Source organism: Camelus bactrianus, chromosome 23, assembly GCF_048773025.1.
Source record: "Camelus bactrianus isolate YW-2024 breed Bactrian camel chromosome 23, ASM4877302v1, whole genome shotgun sequence".
NCBI classification, from domain to species: Eukaryota; Metazoa; Chordata; class Mammalia; order Artiodactyla; family Camelidae; genus Camelus; species Camelus bactrianus.
The window spans coordinates 25732293-25757609 of NC_133561.1; the positions used below are offsets into that span (position 1 = coordinate 25732293).

Below are 25317 nucleotides of genomic sequence, written 5' to 3' on the forward strand. Positions count from 1 at the left end.
TTGAGGGTAATTGTATTCATTTTAATAAAAGACAAAGTTTTGTCAAAGAAATTCATCTCGATGGTAAAATTTCCAGGATGAATCTAAAGCAGAATTTCTCAACTTTGGCACAACAGACATTTTGGATCAGACAGTTCTTTGTTGTGGGGCTATCCTGCGCATTGTAGGGTATTTAACAACTCCCGGATACTGGATGCCAGTAGCATCCTACAGTTGTGACAAATCAAAACTTTAAAAATAGCTGCAGACATTGCCAAATGTCCCTGAGAGGAAAAAAATCCCGCCCTCAAAAGGGATTTCCTTATGAAATCCGACCTGAGTCCAGCATGCTGCATGGGCCTCACCATCCTTCGAACGACCTCCAGGCCAGGCTCTGCCCACACTGGACCCGGGGCCTCCTCACCACTTCCCAGCTGCAGACTCCACCCTCCACCTAATCCACCCATTTCTGCCACATCTTTCAGATGCCTCTGCTGCTCAGCCCCCTTACAGGGCAGCAGAGGGGCAGCACGGGGCTGCCGCTGACAAGTGGTGCTGACGAGGCTACAAGGAGAGGGCGTGTGTGAAGAGTTCACCTTTTGTGAAAAGAGGAAGTTTATTTTGGTGCTTATTCTAGAGTAAACATGGTCACAGTAGAAATCTTGCCAAGTACAGAACAATATAAAGAAGAACTAAAGGTCACTCGTAATTCCACTGCCCACACAGCCCACGCTGACACCCAGGAGGTGCCCCCTCGGCTACTGTTACCACCCTGGCTGGTGTGGGCAGGATACCTGGGTGGACAGAGCACCTGTCCACGGGCAACAAAGGGCATCCCGCATTCCAGGTAAACGCCTGCTTTATTCAGAACCGATGACCAGAGGCCCAGGCAACCTGTTTTGCAGGAGATTCCGCCCCTGAGTGTCTCCCTGCCTCACCCTCTCAGCAATGAGCTCCTCCAGGTGGGATGTCAGAACTCATCTTTTATGTCAAAATGGGGCTGGTCTTCAGGCTTGAAGTCCAGGTTGGGGCTGCCGTCCTCGTTGAGAATTCTTCGGGCCGTGTAGCCGACGATGGGGTATTTGGCTTTGTACACTCTGGTGAAGACATCATCCAGGGATTCTAGCTCCTCGGCCGTCAGGCCGGTCTTGGGGAGAAAAGCCCAAGAAATACAGGGATGGGAATGAGTGGCTGGTGCCTGGCACTGGCTCCACCATCCCCTCCCCCACTGCCTTACTCTCCCCGCGCCCCTAGTGCAAGAGAAAAAATATCTCAAAAACCAAATCATGGACAAGTAACTTTTTATAAGACAACCCTGTGTGTGTATGTGTGTGTTAGGGGGTGATGTTGTGGGGAGCAATGGCTTCATCATGTTTTGTGGTTTGACTGATGTACGAATTAATGATTCCAGAGAACATGGGCCAGCACGGGGTGCACTCTGTGTGTCTGCAGCCACCCTCTCTGCCCAATTAATCCCTCTGCTCGCTACCATCCTCTCCTTATAGATTTACACACCCTTCCCCTCCTTCATTCCTTAATTTGTTTCTGTAACTTTGCAGCTTGACAGTTTGACTCATCTGAGCACAATTGGGGTAAATGCCAGCCTTTCTGTTGGGATTATTCAGACCCTGGAATGGTCTTTGTTAATGCTATTTTCTCCTTCACAGAAATACGAGCGTGAGGGGGAGACTCTGCTTCTCAGACCTGTCCCTCCTCTGAGCTACCAAGGGTGGCCTGGAAAGTGGGTCTCGGAGATTAACAGCAAATCTCTAAGAGACTGGGGGTGGCGGGTGCAGACTGTAAGGGGTATGGGGCTGCCAGGGCAGGTTGGAGGCAAACTGTGAAGAGCACTGAGCTTGATCACAGGTTCACACGAGTTTGAACTTGACTCTGAAGGCCGTGGGGAGCCACGGAAAGTTTCTGGGTGGGAGTGGCACAGTAAGATATCTATTTCAAGAAAACAATTGGCTGCCACACTGAGTGGACTGGAACATAAACGGGCTAGTCAGGAAGCTTTGCTACAGCCCAGAGGAGGAAAAAAGCCATGGCCAAGGAGGTGGGCCATTTTGACAGAGGCTCAGAATCTGGCTCACAGTGTCATGGGTGAGGTCTGCAGGATCCAGGGACATCTTGGCCACACCTCTGGTGGAGTCCTTCCCAGTCAGGGCATTGTAGGGGGCTCCTCGGCCATAAAACTCTGTAGTGGGGAGGAAGGAAGAGGCTGTGAGTGGAAGCTGTACACAGTAGGGGCTTCCAGACCTAACCCAGTCCTGGAAAGGCTCTGGCCAAAGGAAAGGGGCAGCAGTGAGGACCGAAGTCCAATAAGCTGCCCTCAGCCATCCATTTGGATTCTGCTAATTCAGAATATGCTGGGCTGAGATGTGACCTTTTAAAAATACAGAATGAAAATAATCTCTTAAAAATATTTAAAATGTAAAGAAGAAAAATGTTCTTTCTTCTTAAATGTTCATGGAAGCCAAGTCTATTTCCACACATCTTTTGTTTGGTATCAAATAAACAATGAACTATCACAAAACCACTTCCATGATATCAGTTGTAGTTTCCGTCAGGGAAACCATGAAATGGCATTAGAGTGTTTTATAATGTTCTATGATCTCAATGCTTTGCTAAGCGATACTTTTCCTCTCACTGCTTTAACTAAGGCAAGCCAACCAGTTTGACTCTGATTCTATAGGCAGCAGGGAGCCATGGAAGACTTTTGAGCAGGAGCATGATATTATTAGGAAAAAACTGTTGAAGTGTAACACTGATAAACACTGCTAACTCCATCCGGAGAAAAGGACTTGCTCAGCGTTCCCTCCCTTTCCTCCCACCTCCAGCACCCACTCTGGCTGCCATGCTCCCCAGAAGTAAGGATTCATAAAGCCAAGCCACTTACCCTTTCCAGAAGTGACATCAAACACCACCCCCTTCACTGCCATGTAGATGGGCTGATCTTCCTAGAAAGCAGAAGAAAAGTCGTGAGGAGGAGGCAAAGAGCCCAGCTCTTCCAGCTCAAGGGCTGTGCAGAGGACGGTGGGTGAAGTTATAAAGCAGCCTTCTGCAAGCCTACTCTCAGCCAGCCAGCCCTACCTGCGCACACACAAACTTGGAAGAGTTACAAATTATCATGACAAGCCCAAGGCAATACCTTTCTCTCTAAAAAAAGAATCAGGAACTGAAGCAACTCTACACAGATTAAAAAATCAAAAGAAAATTAAATGATGAATTACCTAAATCAGCCCAAACTTCCTTTCATCTTCATCTACATAAATGGATGTAATCAGTGTAAATGATCTATTTTATATTTTGCTCCTTATAGGTAAATTTTAGTTCATACAAGCATTTTCATGCATTGATATAACCAAAACGGCTGTCACTTAAACAGCTCTATCTTATATTAGTGATGCTGGGCACTGTTTAGCTATCCTTCTATTTTGGGCATCTGGATTGTTTCCAATTCCTTAGAACTATAAACGGCAACTTTACGAATGTCTTTCTACAAGTTACTTTATAATTTACTGAGTTATTTCCTTGAGGCCTATTTCAGTACATGGAGTTCCCGGGCCAAAGTAGATGAACAAAGTAATCACTTTTTATATTTTACTGGTTTGTCCTTCAAAAAACCATTTACAGTGCTAGAAATATACAAGCAATGCTGTTTCTTTGCAGTTCTAACAATGAGTTTTACACTTTATTGTTTGCTATATTCATGGGTACACTAAAGGAAGGACAGGAAAAAATGCAATTCCCAAGAGACAGGTAAGAACTCTGGAGGAATTTTTACTTAAAACCAGAAGGGGCCTTGAAGATAATCTAACACTTTCATTTGACAGATGTGACGATCCAGGCCTGGGGAGATTATGAGACTTGCCTGGAGTCACAGAGCGTATTAGAGGGAAAGCGGGGTCTGGAACCTGGAGCCGTGGAATCCCAGGCTCGGTCCCCTCTCTGGCCTGCCCCACCGGAAAGCACACAGCACAAGGACCCTGCACTTGCCTGGGACCAGGAGATGGTGAGTGTGTCCTGGGAAATTCATCCAAAAGACTCAAGACCACAAGGCAAGACACAGGTCAGAGGTACCCAGAGGTTTGGGAACCAGGGAGCCACCTGCATGAACCAGGCTGGGCCTTTATCTTTCCTCTGGGTGGTGGGTTTGCCTTACCATCTGGCCTTCCTCCCTGCCCGTGGCCAAGCAGGGCCTGGAGAGAGTGCCTGCCGCGGGTGCGACCTACCATGACCAGGGGCTACCCAAGCTGTGGGGTGGGGGAGGGGGGCTGGCTGTGGGCTGGCGGCTCCTGAGCCTCTGAGGCCCTCAGACCCCGCACCAGAGGCCGGGGGCGGGGCAGAAGTTCCTCACCAGGGACTCTTCTTGAGAAAGAAACTGCTACCAACATTCTCTCCTGCAGAAACACCCGGGGCCTCCAATAACAGTCTAAGGCCGTGTTTTCCTAACTGCAGTTGGCATTGATAACATATTAGTGGTCAACAGAATCAATTTAGTGATTTATCAATAGAGTTTTTTTAAAAAATGAAATAAGAACAAAAAGTTCAAAGAAGAACAGAAACTAGAAAACATTAGAGTGCATCACACATAGTAAGAAAGACTGTTTCATGGCACTTTTGTTTCAGGTGTGTGTGTGTGTGTGTGTGTGTGTGTGTGTGTGTATACTGGGGTAGGATGCAAAATACATTCCTTAACACAGCCAAATGGCTACAAGCCATCGTTCTATTGTGTAATTAGAGAGGGTGGTTTCACATCTTTACTCACCTGCCTCTATCCAACAGCCTTCACTGTCTAGAAATGCTTTGCTGTCTGTCCAAACTGACTCTTCCACAGAAAGCACAGCCCTGCTTTTCACTATTGTTAAGTTTTAGAAAAGCAGAAAATACCTGTAGCCCCCCTCCCTGCTTAGTGCAGATTCCAAGGAGAGCTGGTGACTGAGCACGGACATTTTATTTACAAAGAATAACCCTAATGGCCAGAAGGGCCCTGGCCAAGTTCAGGGTCCAGGGTTGTTCTACATAAACTCCAAAGCTAAACCACATTTCTGGTCATGTTTGCCCTCTCTCTTCTTAGACCGAATTAATATATCCCAGAACAGGTTGCTGCCTGAAAGGGAGGCTCTTGGTGGCTCATTTAATTTGCACAAGCCGGAGAAAGCACAGCCTGGTCCACCTCTATTACTCACTAGCTGTGTAACCTTGGGCAAGTTACTTAACCTCCCTGTGCCTCCTTCCTCACCTGAAAAATGAGATGATAACAGCACTTTCCTCAGGGGGCTGTGGTCATCATTAAATGAGTCAATGAGTCAATGACAGTGCCTGGCAGAGTTGGCTCTTTAATAACAAACACTTAATATGTGTTTGTTAAATTCAAACATCTGGTCCCAGGCCCAGATGTCGTGCTGAGCGTGCGGGGGGCAGGCGGGGGAGGGTGGGGCGGCCCTCCCTGCACTTGGTCTCCTACTACAATGCAATTAAGGCAGAAATGTCTTCTGAGGATGGCAAAAATCAGTGTTGCACTTGGAGGGTTAAGGATGACATTTCCTCTGGATCAAAGAGAATCCTCGAAGTCACCCCAGCCTCCCTGCCCCAACTAACTGCTTCATGACATCTGTTTCCCTTAATAAACCAAGCCTTCCCCCACCGTTTCCCTCTATTGCCGTGATGGAGGAAAATATACTTCTTGTGCCACTGACTCGTCTCCGTCAGGGAAAATTCTTAAGACTCCAGTGTCTGACATACAGGTTGGAACACCAGCAGCAAAGACAGTACACCCCTCTCACTCCTAGTCCCAGCACACATTCATTTCCCAAGGAAGAACGAAGACCAAACTCATGAAAGGCTTGTGATTTATGCTGTTACTTAATTCTAAAAGTGCAATGTGAGGGTAAGTCATGCAAGAATATTACTTTGATCACATTGCCTGGGCTGGGCCCTCAGCCAAGCACGCTGGCTACTAGAGGCCTGTAATTCAGGACAATTAATATATTTTAGGTGTAATCAAAGGAAGAGCAGGGAAATTCGCATTTACTGAGAATCTGTTGTGCTAAGTGCTCTCCATTTGTTATACACATTTACTTATACTTACATATGTCACTTAGGTCAATTTTTATATTGACCTTAGAGGGAGGTATTACTATGCCTGTTTTGTAGATGAAGAAACTGAGGCTTTGAGTTTAAATAACTTGCCAGCCGTTTTTCTGCTGGAAAATGAATGAATAGCCAGAATTCAGACTCATACCTGTTCGACTCTAAAGCCCTGGCCCTTCCCATGGCATCCTTCCTTGTTGAAAACTTGAACGCCAGTCTTTGACCTGTAACTTGTAAACAGTGGAACCCGGCTATGAGAACAGCTGCTGTGACGTGGAAAAATTGCTGGTGAAAGTGTGCGATCAATGCGTCTGCGTATAAGGGCAGCGGAAGAACTCAAGGAGCACTGGAAGGCCCTCTGGAAACATGTGACCTTTCTTGACATACTTTCATTTTTGCTCAACATGCTTACTCCATGATCTATGTGTTATCTACAGGACAGGTCCTTAAAAATGGCCTCCTTGATGCAAGCCTTACTAGAATTACTGGGAAAATGGCCTTCGAAGAGGCATCAAGGAGGCCAGATTTCGACAGGTATTCTGAGAGGACTAATTCATGCTGGAAGCACACATGTAGCTGTCTTCATCCTCCCACGTGTGAATGATTCAGGGAGCCTTGCTGTGCATCACTCTGAGAACGCAATCTGCCCCAAAGGAGTAAAGAAGCATAGGGCCTCATGCAGTATGTCTAGAACGCCGTAGGTTCTGTGAAAGACACCAGCAGCCAGGACCCCTGTCTTTTGTGATTTCCAATCTCTCTCCTCTTTTTTAATGGAGGTATTGGGGACTGAACCTCACGCATGCTAAATACACACACGTCCACTGAGCTATACCCACCACCCCCACCTCGTGATTTCCAATCTAAAGCATCCACTGAAGATCCTATGCAGCTCCCTGCACGGTGTCCAAACTTTGACCACAAACCACCAACAGGTGGGTCTGCCTTGACTCTCATTCAAATGATTATAGGAGAAATGAGACATTCACAGCTCGATGTTTCGGAAAGATTTCTTACACGAGGCCCACAATCCCCTAGCAGAAACTCTTATGGGTCAGATGAGTTTTTGAATTCAGAATTTGTCAGATTGTAGAAAGGTGTTACGGGGTGCATGCTGCAACACCTACAGGGGGTCTGAGGCAGCACCCCATAACCAACCATATTACTGTTTCCACAGTAAAGCATAAACGTGAATACTCACACTAAGTAGGGTAAATAAAGACTATAAATAGTCCCGTGGAGCTCCAACAAGGTTCCATCACCGAAGGAGGTCAGATCAGGTCGGGTTGTGCTGTCAAATGACTTATAAAAAAAACCTTCTGGTTTTCAGAGCTTATTTGATTTCTGAATTGCCTAAGAAGATCATGGGCTTGTTATACTGCCTCTTGTTTGTATCTGTAATGATAAGCTAATAAAAACAATAGCAGCTAAGATTGATTAAGGCTCACTATGCTGAGACCACACCAGGCCTATGCTCAGCAGTTTGTATATCACCGTCTCATTTCATCCTCACAGACTCCTGTGTAGAGTAGGGATTCTTATTACGTGTCAGTTTGGATAGGTTACAGTACCAAGTTATTCAATACTTATCTAGATATCGCTGTGGAGGTATTTTGTAGAGTGATTAACATCTACATCAGTTGACTCTTTGTAAAGGAGATTATCCTGGATAATCTAGGTGAGCCTGATCACGTCACTTGAAAGGCTTTAAGAACAGAATTGAGGTTTCCCTGGGGAAGAAGAAATTCCACCAGTGGGCTGCAGCATCTACTTCTGCCCAAGGGTTTCTAGCCTGCCCTTCCTGACAGCCTGCTCTACAGACCTTAGGCTTGCCTAGCCAGTCTGCTTGACCACATAAACCAATTCTTGCAATTAAAAAAATATATTTTTCTTATTGGTTCTGTTTCTAGTGGATCTGACGAGTACCACAGATTAAAAAAAAAAAAAAATGAAGACTCCAAGAGGTTTAGCTATTTGCCCAAAGGGACTCAACCCAGATATGATTCAAAGGTATAATGCTCTAACTAGGGTCACCATATAATGTATTGCACAAATAGTAACAGAGTGAAAGGTGGTACTATTAATAACTATCTCAGGACAAGAGGCATAAACCAGAACCATCCAGGGCAAATCTCTAACTAACTGCTCTCAACTGCCCCCTCCCCTCTTACTCTCTCTGCCTGCAGACATCCTCTGGGCTCCACACCAAAAACAATTCTTCCTGTAACCTGTTTCCATCTCAAGCTTCCCTCTCTCTTTCCCTCAGCTGAGTATCAATCATGATAGTATCAGCATAAAAAACTAAGGGTCTTTTCTCAGTCCTCATCCTGCAGCGTGGGCATGGTGGCTGCAAGAAATCCCCACTTAGAGCTCTCTCTTCCTTTGGGATCTGTGTTGGGGGTGGGGGCCAAGATTACCCCCACCTTGGAGATTCACTAGAAGGAATCACAGAACTCAGCATATACTTGTACTCAGAGGTAGGATTTATTACAGCGATGCAGTTAGGACACAGAACTGGATCATAAGGGGAGAAGACACAGGTGGAGTCTAGAGGAATCCACCTGTGCACTTACGCTCTCTCCTTCCCATGAGGGTCACACGGAGCACATTCTTTCCTTGGCAACCAAATGCAGCAACACATGTGCAATGATTCTGCCCAGGAAAGCCCATGAGAGACTCAGAACCCAAGGACTTTCCTGGGGGCTGGCCGTGCAGGCCCTCTCTGCCCAGCAGTGTTCAACATAAACACAGTTTGTACAAAGAGCCCAGACTGAGCCACTCTTAAATGCGGAACACCTTGGAAATGCAGACACCAGCCCAGAGCCACTCTTGCAAGCAGGCCTTTCTAAGGAGAGCAGGCCTGCTCTGTTAACTCTTTCCTGCACAGAATCCCTGATCCTGTAGCATCTAGTTCCCTAGGCCAGGGAGCAGGCCTTGCTTCACACTCCCCCTCCTCCCCGCCACTCCTCCAAGGAGCAGGCAGAAGTGTCTGCCGTCAGCTGATACCTATACTGAAAACAAAAAGTTCTGAGGTTCCTGTACAGACCGCCAGCCAAAATGCGCCTCAGGGAAGAGGGGGAATGTTCAGGAAGGGTGTTCCGGCTAGGAGAGGGGGAAGCAGGGCGCCCCGACTGCTGGGGACTCCCCCGTAACCCCCGGCGTTGATCGGGCCTGGAGGGAGGAGCCCGGCAGGCCTCGCGCCCAGCTCCGAGCCGGAGCTCCGGGAGGGGGCGCCTGTGACGGCCCGCGCCTTTCCCCGGGCCTCCCCTCGGCGCCACGGCCTCCCGGGGTCCCCGCCTCCCTCTCCGCGAGGCCCTACCTGGCCCGGCCCCTGAGCCCGCGCTCGCCCGCTCACCTCTTCCCCGCCGTAGCGGGCCAGCTCTTCCTCCGTGAAGAGCCGCACCGGGGGCCCCCGCTCGGCGGGACGTGGCGCCTGCCCGGCTCCGGTTGCGGGTAGCCCCGCGGCCAGCGCCAGGGCCAGGGCCAGCGCGGCCAGCCGCCGCCGAGGCGCGGGGCCCGCCATGGTGAGTGCGCCGAGCCGGGCCTGGGGCGGCTTGAGCGCTGGAGCCCGAGCGCGTCCGCCCCGCGGCCCCGGAACCCCGCCCCGCGCGCGCCCGCCCCTCGGCCGGGTGAGGGTGGCCGCGAGCCGGACTCTGCGCCGTCCGCGCGCACCGGGGCGCTCGGCCGCCGGGACCCGAAGCCGCAAACCTGGAGCTCGGACCTTAACCCCAGGCTCCCGACTCCAAACTGCGGACTGAAAGTTGCGCCAAAGAGCGGCGTGTGTTACAGCAGTTCCTTGATTAGGTATAGAGTTGGCCCAGCCCAACATTCCAACATCTAGGAAAGTATATTTATAAACTAGGCCCCCAACTTTATTAATTCACTTTTCCTTTTGGCCGATTTTTCTTCTTCCCAGTTGTGTTTAAATTTTGGGTCCCCAAAGGATTTTTGCGAAGGGTAGGGCACGTCAAAGATACGCACTGAAATAATAATAGGTCACATTTCTTCAAGGATTTCTTCACTGATTTATTCAGCAGATGCTTTTTGAGGGCCTCCATGTACCAGGTCACTGGAAACATCGCTGCACAACACAGATCCACGCCCGCGTGGAGCTTACATTCTATGGCTGAAATAGCCAAGAGGTAAGATACACGAGAAGTATGTTAGATAGTGGTGAATGCTAGGGAGAAAAATAAAAACACGAAAAGGGAGAGGGAACACTGAGAGTTACTATTTTAAACAGGCTGACCACGGAAGGCCCCACTGAGAAGGTGCTGTCGGTATAAATATCTACAGTAGGTGAGGGAGGTAGCCTGGGGGCAGTCCCCGCAAAGGGAAAGACTGATCCATACATAAATACTGAGGAAGGAAAGTGCCCAGCTAGTTGGAGGAACAGCAGGTAGGGAAGGGGGTGGGAAGCGAGGTCAGTGAGGTAAGGCGGTGAGGAGGATGGAGGAGGGGGGAAATCTTGTGGGGCTTCACAGCTTATTTTTGAAAGATCTTGGCTTTTAGGCTGAGTGACTGGAACAGAGGAGTTAAAATGTTAACGGAATGACTCTGGCTGCTGTGTTGAGAAGAGACTGAAGCAGGGAGCTACTGCAATAATCCAGGTGAGACAGTGGTGGTTTGGACCAGGATGGTAGCAAGGGACGTGGTGAGAAGTGGGTGGATGGTGCATATATCTTGAAGGTGTGGCTGACAGGATTTGCTGACAGATGAGCCATGGGGTGTGAGAGACAGAGAGGAGTCAAAGATGACCCCCAGGCTGGGCAACTGGAAGGATGGAGTTGCCACTTACTGAGATAAGGAGAGATGGTAGGAGGAGCAGGTTTGGGGGAAGATCAAAATCAGGCTTGGTCAGTTTGAGAACACTTAGATAGCTAAGTGGAAGTATCAAGCTGACAGTTGGCTGTATGAGTCTGGACTTGGAGGAAGAGTTCCAGGCTAGAGACATAAATTTTAGAATCCTTGGCATATAGGTTGTACTTAAAGCCGCAGGATGGATGAGATCGTCAAGGAAGTGCATGTGGATAGGAAGGAGGGAGGTCCAAGGACTGAGTTCCCGGTGCTCACCAACATTCTGTGGTTGGGAGAACTGGCCACCAAAGATGGGCTTGCTGTGTCCCAAGCACTGGTTCAGCACTTTTATGTGTATTAACTCATTTAATCCTCACTATAACTCAATTATTGCCCATTTTACAGATGATAAAACTGAGTACCTTGCTCAAGGTCACATAGTTGGTGGCACAGCCGAAACGCTGTGTCCTGGAGTCTGCCCTTGAGGCAGGTCTGCCACTGAGAGGAGGTATATGGCCCTGACCACTGGGCTATACCTCCCCTCAGTGACTGCACCAAGTTCTCATCCACGTTCTTCTTCAACAGAATGGGCTCCTGGTGCAGAGCAACCTAAACAAGATCTGTCCACAAATTGTCTGAATCTCAATTTCTACTTTAGTAACATATCAGCCTGACTGATTGATAGGATTGTGTTGAAACTAAAAATGACATGGACATGAAAAGCCGTGTAAGCTGTGTATATCCACATTACACTGTCACAGCATCTCCAGGTTAGAAGAGGCCCTTCTAAACCCTTAGAATATCACCCCCGCCCTGATGTATCATGTTCCTTGGCATACAAGGTGCTGCTTCTCTGCTTGAGCCCTTTCTCTCCCTACAGTTCTATTTGTTAGGAACTGCTTTGAGCCAAAAGAAACTCCCTATAATTTCTTTTTTTTTTTTTAACATTTTTTCTTGATTTATAATCATTTTACAATGTTGTGTCAAATTCCAGTGTTCAGCACAATTTTTCAGTCATTCATGGACATATACACACTCATTGTCACATTTTTTTCTCTGTGAGTTATCATAAGATTTTGTGTATATTTCCCTGTGCTATACAGTATAATCTTGTTTATCTATTCTACAATTTTGAAATCCCAGTCTATCCCTTCCCACCCTCCACCCCCCTGGCAACCACAAGTCTGTATTCTCTGTCTATGAGTCTATTTCTGTCCTGTACGCTTTGTTTTTGTTTGTTTGTTTGTTTTTGTTTTTGTTTTTTAGATTCCACATATGAGCGATCTCATATGGTATTTTTCTTTCTCTTTCTGGCTTACTTCACTTAGAATGACATTCTCCAGGAGCAACCATGTTGCTGCAAATGGCATTATGTTGTCGGTTTTTATGGCTGAGTAGTATTCCATTGTATAAATATACCACATCTTCTTTATCCAGTCACCTGTTGATGGACATTTAGGCTGAGAAACTCCCTATAATTTCTGTTGATCAGATCTAGCTTCCCCGTCCCTGAGATGCTGTGTGTAAGCCTGTGATTTAATAGCATGCTCATATACCCTTGGATTTCTCCAGGCATCCTAGTGACTGCCCTTCTCTACTTGATACCAGATTATTTTTCCAAATGAATCAGTCACCTGCAAGGAAAACAAATGACTCTTTAAAGAAATTTTTTTTTCTGGTCTTTTTTTAAAACATATATTTATTTTTATTTATTTTTCTTTCTTTCTTTCTCTCTTCCTTCCTTTCTTTCTTTTTCCCTTTAATGGAGGCACTGGGGATTGAACCCAGGATCTAGGACCTTGTGACATGCCAAGCACGCACTCTACCCCTGAGCTATACCCCCAACCTCCCGAAGCTATTTTAAGTAAAACAAAATGGCTGTAATGCTGGAAGTTGGTTACACAGGTGATGGAAGAGGCTGAAAAGCAACCCTGAGGGAACCCAGAGATTAGCAACAGCAGAATGATTAGGAATATCCTGGTGTTTTTAGAGTTTAGGGCCTAGGTCACCTGGCTAAAGCTAGGACCACAGAAAAACCTTTGCATCAGGGGCTGGACCTATGGAAGGAAAGCTGCTGGGGGCAGAGAGTGAGGGAAAGAAAAACCCTGGCTTCTCCCTTGCCCTGATCCCCTCCAGTCTCCCAGCAGTGCTTCCTCTTGACTGAACCCAGTGGAAACCCAGGCCTTAGGGCCAGTCCTTATAACCCAGAGCTGAGGAGAGGCGAGGACAGGATCTGAGAGCAAACGAGCCAAGATTAGCGCACCCCACCTCCGCGATCTGGCCTCTGCCTGCCCCTCTGTCTTCTAAGTGCTCCTCCATTGGTCCCCTCCAGCCACACTGCCTTCTGCCGGGGTCCCAGCCAGGACCTCTTTCTGGGGTGCAGGTCGTCATGACTTTCTTATCACTCAGGTCTCAACTCACAAGTAACTACCATCTTGAGGCCTCTCTTGACTCCCTGAGATCAGCACCTCCTCCCACAGCTGCCCTAGCACTTGCTATCACATATCCTCGTTTCCCTTCTTTAGAGCTCTTGTCAGTAGGTGAAACTATTTTGTTTGTTTATTTATTCAGTGACTCTTTGAGTACCAGTAACTGCTGGGTGCTGTTGGAAGCACTGGATAGAGCAATGAACAAAACACAGAAGAACCCTGCCTTCATGGATCTTACATTCTAGTGCAATAAATGAAAGTCAGAAGGTGGTACATGCAAGGTAGAAAAATAAAGCAGCATATGGGGATGTGCTAGCAATGAGGTTTCCTGGTTTAACAAGGTGCTCAGAGGAGGCAGTGCTGATAAGGTGATATTGGGAGGTGGTGAGGAAGTGAGTCATGGAGATACCCAGGTTAAGAGCAGTCCCAGAACAGGGAACTGCCAATGCAAAGGTTCTCAGGCTCAGCATGTTAAAGCTGAGAGAGCAAGGGGAGGAGTAACAGGAAAGGTAGGGGCTGCAGGACAGATCCCATAGCACCTTCTAAGTCGTTAGGAGGACTTTGGCTTTGGAGGGATCAGAGCAGAGGGGTGACATGATCTGACTTCGTTTAGCAGGCTCTCCCTGGCTGCTGTGTTGGAAATTGACCACAGTTGTGGCAAGGGTGGAAGGAAAGAGGACCAGCTAGGAGGCAGCTGAAAGTAATCCATGAGAAATGCTGGTGGTTTCTACCAGGGTGCTGATGATGGAGTTTATGAAAAGTGGTTAGATTCTGAATAAAGTAGAGCCAGCAGGATTTGCTGATTTAGATGTGGGGCATAAGAGGAAGGGAGGAACTGAGGATGACTCCAGAGTTTTTGACTAGAGCAAATGGGAGGATGGAGTTTATTACAGTGAGAAAGCCTGGGCTGGGAGCAGATTTGGGATAGGAAGATCAATAGTTCCATTTTGCAATAGGATCACTAATACTTCTATACTACACCCTCACAATGTGCCGGACTTTGTGTTCCTAGTACTTTACATTTGATGACTCAGTTAATCTTCTCAGAACTCTTCTTATTGTACATGTAAGGTAACTGACACACAGAGAAATTAAAGAAAGTTTCTAGAATCATAAAGCTGGTAAGTGGCAACTCAGAGGTCATTTGTAACCTTGACAAACACCCTTTCAATGGAGTGGAGAACATGAAGGCTGACTGGTGTGTGCTCATGAGGAAATGGGACTTGGAGACAGCAAGTACAGAAAATTCTTCTTACATGTTCCTGGTCTGTCTCTCAACTCTAGCATGGAAGAGCCACAGAGCAAAGACCTCAGAGTACCCCATTCATGTCTATATCCCAGTGCCCAGCACATTGTATTTGTTAAACCACATCAAATATTGTATTATTATCTCCTTCAAATGTGGGAGCCCACAATTTTCCAGCTTGGTCATACCGACAAAAAGTAGAAAGGAATGATAGGGCTGGACTAGATTTCTCTGGTTCCTTCCAGCTCTAAACTTCTATGATTGTGTGACTTGTCCTATCAGCCCCCTTGTATTCATGCAGTAAGTTGTTCATTTTGACAAGCAACTGTCAAATGAAATGGCTGGAGTAAGTGTTTCATTCATAAACTTAACACACATTTGTTGAGTGCCTACGATGTTAGGTGCTATATATATATTGTCCCATTTAATAGATGTGAGAGCAGAGGGCCTGGACTGGGCTAGGGTGGACAGAAGAGGTGGTGGAGGCCTCCCACTACTGACAATCTGGAGGTCCAGGGTGCTCTGATGTGCTTGGTGCTACTGTGGTTGCCACCGAGAAAGGAAGAGGCCCTGAGTGGCCTGAGTGCAGGGATTTGCAGAGCTACAGCTGCCGGGGACACAGAGCAGCATTCACCAAGGCATAAGCAACCTCTATCTGCTTCACTACTCAGCAGCCCAGGGCGGCTACACAGAACAGCTGTTTCAGGCAGTGGGAGGAGGGGGAGATGTGGTCCTCAGGCCCACCCTGCCACAGGGCAAACGCCCAATTTTCCACCATATTCAGGGCAGGGGTTCTCTGCTGCCATGAACAGCACCTTTGGGTTTTGCTGCATGACCTATTTTGGCTCTGGTAAGGACCTGCGAAGCAGGGCAGGGCTTAGTGGTTGCATTCTAAGGCCAACAGAGGAGGGCTGAGTATTACAAGATCTGTGGGAGAGGGGCAGGGCCAGGATAAAAACCTAGAGGTCCTGACTCCCAGAGTCTGCTCCAGGAATAATGGAAAGAACTTGGATTCTGTCATCTGTTCCTGAATTAAATAATCTTCACTTGGTCACAGCCCCCATGCTTTCTGAAACAAAGTACCTCAGTTTCCTTATCTGTAAAGCAGTGGGAAAATGCCCTTCGTACAGGGTTCCTTGCCGGATCAAGGGCATAAAGCGCGTGAAAGTGCTTTGTAACATACAGAGTGCTCTCCAGACATTTATTATGGTTATAAACCACCAGGGCAAGCTTCCTTTCACAATTATAGATTAGGATCTCCTACCGGCCTGACCTGGCTCCCTTGTTCCATTTTCCATTCACTTTTTCCGTTTTTCCCCACCAATAAAGAGAGGAAGTAAGATATGCGAAGAGCACGTGTATCTAACGCGCGGGTTAAGCCTGGCAATGGGGAACGCGCGGGCTTTGCTGCCTCAGGGAAGCTGAGAGGCGCCCACCTGCGCGGAACTACATTTCCCAGCAACCCTTACGCGGTTCCTGCGGCGTCGGGAGCGAGGCGCATGCGCCAAGTGCGGCCCCGCCTAGTCTTGAAGCCGCTCCTCCGAACCGGTTTTACCCCGGGGAGCGGGCAGGTCTCGGCGCTGCAACTGCTGTGCTCGCTTCGCTGTTCCCCGCGGACCGCAGCGGGCTCAGGTGTGCGTTAGCTCGGGTCAGTGCCATGATCCGCCAGGAGCTCTCCACATCCTACCAGGAGGTATAAGGCAGTAGGGGGGTCGGAAGCAAAGTTTCCCGGGATGCGGAGCGGGTCCCGGGGGTCCGGGCGGCTGGGCTACTGGGGGCGTCCGGGCGTGCTGAGCGCGCTTCCGAGGAGCGGTGAGTGTGTCGGGGGAGGGGTCCCCGCGTGCTGAGCAGCAGCGGAGCAGGAAGGAAGCGGGGCGCGGAGCCGCCTCCGGATGCACCCGTCGCTTGGCCAAAGGATGGAGCCGGGGCCCCGAAGCCGCGACCCGTAAACAGCAGGTGAATGATTAAAGCTTTGTCGGACACAGGCATCAGGGCAGCAGGCCCGGCAGGACCCCGGGTCGCCCCGAAGACTCCGGCGTTCTTTGCAACAAGTGGAAGCACCCGCGCTTTCCTTCCAGCTGGAGCGGAGGCGCGCTGGGGCATCAGCCCCCTCCACGCCCAAGGCCTCGTGGCTCTTGCAGCTGTTAACGAGAGGGATAATTACAATTTGTTTTGATGGGTAACTAACGTTGAAAATGTGCTTTCACAGGCAGAGCTGCTTCTCGCTCCGCTTCGTTTCTCTCTCGAGTCTCACCTCCTCCCACAACTTTGAACTATCACTTTGCAGTTCTTTGTCTTTTTCTTGTCTGTCCTGAGCCATGGGCTGCGCTTCTAGCTTTTCCCTCAGACCATCTCCTCCTCCTGACTCTTGCTGACAGCATTGAATTGCTCTCCTCCTCCTCTACAGCCCCAAACCTTTGTCATCTCTGGTTACCTCCCCGGTGCTCCTCACCGTGCCCCCCTCCCTTGGCAAGTTCAGGCAGTTCCACATCCTCAGTCCTCAGGTTAGTGTCTCTCTGTGTGTGCTCTAACCAGCTCTCCCTTGGGTGTCTCCCGTGCTCTGCAGATTTGTTTGGGGGCCCTACCTTGATCTCAGGGCATTCCTTTTTACATACATTTTATGCTGCCATTGGTCTCCCCAGAACAGCTTGAACTTCTTAGGAAGCTTTCCCAGTTCTGCAGCCATCGCTTCTATTACCGTCATCATCTCACCCGCCTAGGTTCTGGCCACACTGGAAACTCACCTTTTAAAAATGTGCTCCTGCTAAGCCTATACTCGCACTATTCCTTCTTCTTTAACCTCTTTCAAGCTCCGTTGGTTAAAATTCCTCCCATTATTCAAGGAGGGATCTCAAATCCCACATGCACCGTAAAGACTGACTTCCCAGACGAGTCTAACATTCTTCCAGTCCTCGTATGAACTGCTGCTGTCTTGATCGGCACTGATACTGTGTGGAGTATATAAAGCAGGTGGCTTAGCCCCATAGTAGAAGGGGAAGCTAAGCTGAAGACAGATGAGATTTGCAGAGGCTTGCCATTTTCTAGTGTAGGACCTGGGCTGGAATCTGACTTTGGGAGATTTCTATATTTCTTTTATCATTTCCTTTATCCAAGAGGAGCCTTATGGATTTTATCCAGTGCTGTGGATTCTGTGACCCCTAGATCCTTAACCCTAGGCAGTAGAGGAATCCTGGGGAATGAGCTGTGTCTTTCCCTGACTGAAAATTTTCAGGTTTATAAGGAACAAAGCATAGTGGGTAAATACGGGACTTTGAAGTCCAAAAGCCCACGTTCCTATCCTGGCTCTGCTTCTTGCCGTTTGTGTGACTTTTGTCAAGTCACAGCTCCTCTGAGCCTCAAGTTGATTCATCTGCACAATGAAGGTAATGATAGTCCACATCTCACAGGGCTGAGGATTAGAGGAGCTGGAATGTGGAAAGTGCTTAGCTCAGTGCCTGGCAGTAGTGACCCCTCAGTGAATGCTGGCTCGTGTTGACAGGGTGTGGGCAGCTTTTGCTCCTAGGGAGCTTGGGGTCCTGGTTCACAGGACCGTGTCTCTCATCATCTACCTGTAACCTACAGTACTCCTCACCTAGCAGGGCTCCTAAAATGTTTAGTAAAATATAAGCAGTTTTCCTATTTGCAGAAGCAAGGCCAAGGGTAGAGCCAGTTTCTGTTTGGGGGCACCCCTGTGGGGGAAGCACTGGAAGGAGCCTGCCCCTTGCCTTCTTCAGTGCCCCTTTCTGAAGTCCACATCTCTCACCTTCAGAAGAAGGAGGCCTCCTGAATCTCTCTTACATGGAACTTTCTGAGAGTGGATTTAGATGTGAGTTCAGCTTTACTGAGGGAGATTTTGACTCTGCGGGATGGGGCATTTGAGAACTTGGCCAGGGTCAGACAAGGAGATGGCCTCGTTATGGCTTTTGATAGGCAGGAGGGGAACTGGGTTAAGAGCATGTTAGAGTTAGGCTGAATCTGTGTGAGGCTTCGATCAGAGAACTTTGGGCCTTCTCAGGACTGATATCCTCCTTTCCCTTTGGCCAGCGACAGCCTGGGGACATCTTGATCTGTGTTCCCGCGGGAGGCCTGGATCTCATGGTGCCTTGTCCAGCCTCCCAGCCCTCTCTCGTTGACTTCTTTTGGGCTTGGAGGGCTTTAAAGGTTTTACCTGATTGTAAGGGGCAGAAGCGGAGGCATGGAGAGGGAGGTGGAAGCGTCTTAGATACAGAAGAGATTTATTTAACTCAAGTTTCTTAGAAGTAAATTTTTTTTTTGTTTTTTGTTTTAGGGGGAGGTAATTAGGTTTATTTATTTATTATTTTAATGGAGGTACTGGGGATTGAACGCAGGACTTTGCACATGCTAAGCACGCACTTTACCGCTGAGATATACCCTCCCCACTCAGAGATGAATTCTTAATGGAAGTGTCCTGAGAGCTTAGGCGTTAACACTGTGAGCCTGAGAAAATACTTGGGAAATCTGTCCTCTCCCCTACTCTCCTAATCCAGTGATAGGTCCTCCTTGAAACTCTGGTCTTGATCTCTCTTGCTCTCCTTAACACTAAGGAGCCTGGTTATCATTGTATCGTTGCCCCCATTCCACAGGTGAGAACACTGATGATGTGGAGGTTGCTGCCAGGCTACTTAGTAGCACCTGTCCCTGGGTGGGTTGCCCTCCCCACTTTGTCTGCGGTTTGCAGCCTGAGTCCAGGGACTTTAGCTCTGACACCAACTTCACTGTTCCCTCTTCTCTCTCAGCCGTGTTTCTCCCTTCTTTGGGAAGTGGTTAAGACGGTGGCCTTTGGAACTAGACCAACTTGGATGTGCCTCCTGGCCCTGTGGCCGTGGAAAATGTTGTGGGTTGAATTGTGTTTCCCAAAAAGATATGTCGAAGTCCTAACCCCCAGTACATCAGAAAGCGACCTTATTTGGCAGTAGGGTCGTTGCAGGTGTGTTTAGTTAAGATGAGGTCGTACTGGAGTAGGATGGGCCCTAATCCAGTATGAATTGTGTCCTTATGAGACAATGACCACGTGGAGACAGAGACTCCAGGTGAGGATGGAGGCAGAGATTGGAGATTAGATGCACCTGCGAACCAAAGATTGCTGGCCATTACCTGGAGCTAGAAGAGGGGCATGGAAAGGATTCTCCCTCAGTCCCCAGAAGTAACCCTGACAATACCTTGATTTCAGATTTCTAGCCTCCATTACTGAGGGAATAAATTTCTGTTGTTTTAAGCCACCTGGCTTGTGGTGCTTTGTTATGGCAGCCCTAGGAAGTTGCTTGTTTTCTGAGCTTCAGTGGGCTCATCCGTAGAATTGGTGTAACTTACCCTACATCATGTGATTTGTGTGTGTGTGTGTGACCATTAAGTGAGAAGCAGCTTCTGCTTTCTAATTCTAGTCTAGAAAAGCAAAGCTGATGTTGCTGACTTCTCTGCTCTCTGTGTTTCTCCCTGTAGCTGAGTGAGGAGTTGGATCAGGTGGTTGAGAACTCAGAGCAGTCGGACGAACGGGAAAAGGAGACAGTCAAAGTCCAGGGTCCGGGGATCTTACCAGGTAAGTGGGTTCAGCTCGAGGAGGTGGAACTGCTGGAAAACGGGGTGTGCTGTTGCTGCAACTGGAGGCCCCAGTCCAGGCACCTCGCCAGCTGGGTACCGTGTCAGAGGAGCTACCGTCTTGCCTGGTGTCGAATCTCAAGTATTGCCCTCGTTTTAAAGCTATACATATTTAACCTGCCTTAGGACAGAGGTTGGGTCCAAGCCGGCGTCTGCTCTTTTTTGTCCTCTGGTTTGAGCCGGTGGCCAGGCCATTAGATATGATGGCAGGGGCTTTAGGTTTCCACTCTTATGTTCCCTCTTCTCTAGGAAGCTGTGAGCAATTGAGCCTCTAATATCTGGGTCACTTCCCAGGGCCCCCTGGGAGATTATCTGGTAGACCTCACCCCTGGACATTAGGTTTCTCCAGTTCCGTTGCCCAGCCGGGTGACCAGGGTCTCAGCAGTGAGGTGGCGTCTGTAGAGCCTTGTGGGAATTTTTGATACTGTCGACCATGTCTTCCTCCTGGATACACTCTGCCCCCTCAGCTACCATTATGACGCTCAACTTCTCAGGCCACTTCTTCCAGCCTCCTTTGCCATCACCTCAGCTCTTGGGTGTCACGTGTTTGTCAGAGGCCCTTCTCTCAGCCTCTGGTGGGCGACCTCACCCAGGCCCCCTCCCCTTCAGTCACTACTTGCTCTCACATGACTGCCATGGTTATATCTCTGGCCCAGAGGTTACCTGTAAACTTCAGATTTACATATCCTGTGGATCCAAATTCTTGAGTGGTGGCTCTGCTTGGATGTCCCAGAGGTCCCCTAAACTCCACATGTCCAAAATTGACCTCATGGTCTCCCCATCGCCAGCTTGGCCTCTTCCAATGTTTCCTGTTTCCAGGAATCGTACCATCCCTATCCAGGTGAACTTGAGAGTCATTCTTTTTTGTTTCTTTCCCTAATTCCCCCTTTTCCATGCTGGCCTTCTTTTACTTTGGGCCTCACTCCCTCCCACCATCAGGCCTTTTTGTTGTTTTATTCCTCTGCCTGGGCTTCTCTTCTTCCCTCTATTACCTAGTTAATGTGTAATCCATCTTCAGCTCACTCAGTTTTCCCCTGCAGCACCGTCTCTGGCCTCCTGGCCTGATCACCCCCACCCTCCAGCGCTGTCACTTGTAGCCTATGCACCTCTCCCTGGCAGCTGTCGCTGATGGATGGTGTATGCGTTTGTCTGTTTGATCATTGTCTGTTTTACTAAACTGTAAACTCCACCAAGTTAGAGACCATTGTGTTTTGCTCCCCACCTCAGCCCTGGCCATGCGATAAGGATTTGTTGAATGAATACATGAGTGAACGGTGCCCCAGCCTGACTCCAGCTTCTTGGGTGGATTGAGGGAGGTGGGATTCTGCTCCTCTTGATTCCCGTATTCGTGGAGGAGAGAACGGGATAGGAAATTCTGTGATTGTGCTTAATCCTTAGAGAAGACTTTGTAAAAGGAAGGAAGCTGGAAGGGCAGCTAATGCTTCCTGACTGCTTCCTCTGGGCCAGGCTCTGTCATACCCATTGCCCATTGAATTCTCATAACAACCCTGTGAGGTGGCCATCCTCTTGTTTATAGATGAGGCCCTGAGGCTCAGGGAGGCTAAATGAAGTGCGGCAAGGTTACATAGCTGGCCAACAGACAGACTGGATCAAGCTCTCTGACCCCAGACTCTTTTTACTGCACTCGTGATTTTTTAAAAATATTTTAAGCATCCTTCTATTAAAGCCCATGTCTGCCCCAACTCTGACTCTAGGCATTGCCTCCAAAGCCCTAAGTTCTCAGGGAAAGCTGTTTAAAAGCCCTGTATATTAGTTTCTATTGTTTCTATAGCAAGTTACCGCAAACTTAGTGACTTAGAACAGTTCAGATTTATTATCTGACAGTCCTGGAGGTCAGAAGTCCAAAATGGGTCTCCTTGGGCTAAAATTAAGGTGTTGGCAAACTTTCTTAACGGAGGCTCCAGGGAAAAATCCATTTTATTACCTTTTCCAGCTTCTTGAGGCTGCCTGCATTCCTTGGCTCATGGCCCTTCTTCCATCTTCAAGTCTTTCTCACATCTCATTCTGACTCTGACTTATGCCTCCCTCTGACTTATGCCTCCCTCTTCCATGTTTAAAGGGCCCTTGTGATTATGCTGGGCCCACCCGCATAATCCAGGATAGTCTCCCTGTTTTAAGGTCAGATGATTAGCAACTTTAATCCCATCTGCTGCCTTAATTTCTCTTTGCCATGTATGTAATTTGGCATATTTACAGGGTCCAAGATTTGGGATGTGGACATCTATGGTGGGCCATTATTCTGCCTACTGTACCCTGCACTGCCCTCTGGCCCCCAGTCAGAAGAGGATAGAGGGAGGAGAGAGGAAGGCCAGACTTGGAAAGATGAAGCTTCCTCTTGTGTTTCCTTGTATATGTAAGTGCCAGGCATGTTAGAAAGTGGCCATGATGACCTTTGACCTTAGCATCCTCTCTTTTGCCTCAGATTTTTGGGGCCTCAAAGCCTGGGATAAGTCAGAGCAGGAAGCCAGACTCAGGCAGAGCAGATTTGGGGTAGTTCCACTGGCTGGCAAGAGCCACCTTGCTTTTGGGGAAACTCCCCTGGGCTCATGTCCTGTTTAGACTGTAGACAGTCTGGTGCTCAGAAGGCCATGTGGCTGATCTCAGTAGTGACTTGGCCTAAATTTGATGACCTGGTATACAATTTTCAGAGCTCATTTCCTGTCTTTGAATCTTCTAACAATAATAAAAATGATGACTGATGACAGCAGCCACCATTGAGTAGGTGAGTAGGTGCTTCCCTGTACTTGGCCTGAGGGCTTTTTATGTGTACTCGATCGCATAACCTTCCTGGCCATGCTGTGAGGGAGGCGGTTAGCCTAGTTTATAGACGAGGAAGCTGAGGCACAGAGAGGCTGAGTACTGTGCTCAGTTAATGAGTGGCAGGGCTCAAACTGAGCCCAGGCCTGTCTTTGATGGTGTTCTGACTCTGGCTCAGTTGTTCCTAGATGAGATGCTTTCTTGTTCCAAAATCCTCCCCTTCCTGCACCAGAGTCACTCATGGACTTCTTCACCTATTGTGCCAAATGCTAAAACCACAGAGAGGGTGAGTGGAGCGTGGCCTGCTTCCAGGAACTCAGGCCATGTGGGGAGAGAAGGCAGGTTCCCGAAGAAGAACTTACCCCTTCGACAGAGCCTGCCCTGAATAACCTAATGGGGTCCTTTTCTCCCAGTTACCTGCTTTCAGTACTTTCCCTTTGTAGCATTTGGCACAGCTGAGAGGTCACATTTATTGACTATAATTCTTCAATTGATTGTTGTCAGCCCCTTGGCCCTGCTCCTGAGTTCTGTGAGGCACAAAGTTTGCGCCTCCTCCAACCGTTGTAACTCCAGTGCCTTGTACAGTGCCTGGTCCGCTGTGGGTGCTCAGTATATACTTGTACCCTAGAAGAGGGAGGTGTGGGGATTTGGAGCATGCATGCATCTCACCTGAGCCAATTTGAATGAAGAAATGAGGGCCAAAGAGATGCTAGTGAAAGATGCCTGAGGAATGAACGAAGGAGGGCTGGTTGGTGAAGGAAGTGGGATCAATCCGAAGGAAGGGTGACACAGAGGTGCAAAGGAAGGGCTGGCCAGGGAGGAGGGGTGGTGCACGCAAACACGTGGAAGTGGGAATAGAAATGGGATGCTTCAGAATCAGCGGGTAGCACGGTGTGTTTGGAGCAGAGGGTTGGTAAGAGAAGCAGGAGATGAGGTAGGAAAGCTAGGCTGGGTCAGAGTGTGGAGGGTTTCAAGTGTCGGCGTTTGGACTTTATCTAAAGCAGGGAGTTTTTAAAGGGGTTAGAGCAGAGCGTCAGAGGGGTGAAGTGGGCATTTCAGGAAGTGTGACAGGGCATGGGGCTGGATTAGGGGGAAGCAGGGCAGCTGGGCCACGTCAAAGCCTGAAGGCTGATGTGATAGGCTGCTTTGGTGTGGGGGAGGGGAGAAGGAAGAATCAAAGAGGCTGAGGTTTGAAGCCGGGTGAGTGGGAGAATAGTAACATACAGAGAGAGTCCGGAGGGGCAGGTGCTGGAAGAGGAGATGCTTGTCTGCTGTGGACACACCAGGCTTCAGCTGATGGGGCAGGTCTGGGTGGAGATGCCCAAAGGCAGAGAGAGGTGTAGGGGAGACAGGAGAGAGGTGAGGACTGGAGTTGTGAAAGTGGGAGAGGTCCCAGGGCGGGAGGGTTAGGAGCCTGGAGGAAAGCCAGGGACACAATGTGCAAGGAGCGGGAGAGGGCCATGAAGACTGAGCCCCAGAGGATGTCCACATTTGGGGACCAGGAGAGGAGGTGGAGCTGGAGTTGAACGGAGGGCCTGGAGGTGGGAGAGCAAGACAGGAGGACAGTACGAGCAGGCTGAGCACTTAGCAGCTGAGGTTCGGGTTAAACACCCAGCATTCAGGGTTATATTCCCAACTTCACTCTCCGAGATAAATAATTCCATACCATAATGTGGGAAAAGCCTCAGTACATTCATGTCCTCTCTACCAAGGGAAGCACAACCGCCTGTTCTTTCCGAAGGGAGGAGTGAGACCAGGCGTGCTAATTGAATAAGCTGTTTATGACATCAGAGATGTAATCAAATTGAGGAAGACACTTGGTTACTGAGTCATTACAGTCAGTTCTCCGTGGAAACAACTGTATATTAATAGAATAGAAAAAGATAACCAACCAAGAAAAAAATTAGATAAATTGGACTTCATCAAAATGAAAAACTTTTGTGCATGAAAGGATACTGTCAAAAAAGTGAAAAGATAGTCCCCAGGATGGGAGACATTTTCATACCATATATTTGATAACGGACTTGTATTTAAAAAGTGTGAAGAACTCTTGCAACTTAATAATAAAAAGACACATAACCCAGTTTAAAAATGGGCAAAGAATGTGAATAACATTTCTCCAAAGAAGTTATAAAAATGACTGATAAGCACATGAAAAGATGCTCAATATTATTATTCACCAGGGAAATGCAAATCTAAACCACAATGAGATGCTACTTCAAACCTGCAAGGAGAGCTGCAGTCATTAAGATGATTATAAGCAAGTTTTGGGGAGGATATAGAGAAATTACAAATTGCTGATGGGAATGTAAAGTGGTGCAGCTACTGCGGAAAATAGTCTGGCAGTTCCTCAAAAGGTTAAATATAGAATTATCATAT

At 48.5% G+C, this 25317-nt stretch overlaps 2 protein-coding genes across 7 annotated transcripts in view; one reads left to right on the plus strand and one right to left on the minus strand.

The window, feature by feature from the left end:
- Positions 1-563: 563 nt before the first annotated feature.
- On the minus strand, positions 564-9693 carry NENF (neudesin neurotrophic factor). The gene is made up of 4 exons (XM_074351845.1): positions 9428-9693; positions 2879-2939; positions 2073-2176; positions 564-1126 (listed from the first exon to the last, which is right to left on the minus strand). Exons 1-4 carry the CDS (start codon positions 9593-9595, stop codon positions 950-952), a joined length of 510 nt encoding a protein of 169 aa, XP_074207946.1. The 5' UTR covers positions 9596-9693; the 3' UTR covers positions 564-949.
- Positions 9694-10100: 407 nt separating this feature from the next.
- Positions 10101-25317, plus strand: part of PACC1 (proton activated chloride channel 1) — a 41450-nt gene continuing 26233 nt past the window's right edge. Inside the window, exons 1-3 of one of the 6 annotated variants that reach the window (XM_010949489.3) lie at positions 10101-10214; positions 10585-10682; positions 20005-20101. Coding sequence is in view for 1 of the 6 variants with exons in the window: in XM_010949485.3 (XP_010947787.1) it covers positions 16202-16237; positions 20005-20101 (133 nt within the window). In the remaining 5 variants the exon portion in view is untranslated. Of the gene's footprint in view, positions 10215-10584; positions 10683-16067; positions 16238-16393; positions 16501-16567; positions 16724-20004; positions 20102-25317 lie in introns of those variants that run through there. The other 5 variants (XM_010949485.3, XM_010949488.3, XM_074351842.1 and 2 more) reach the window with 5 other exon arrangements.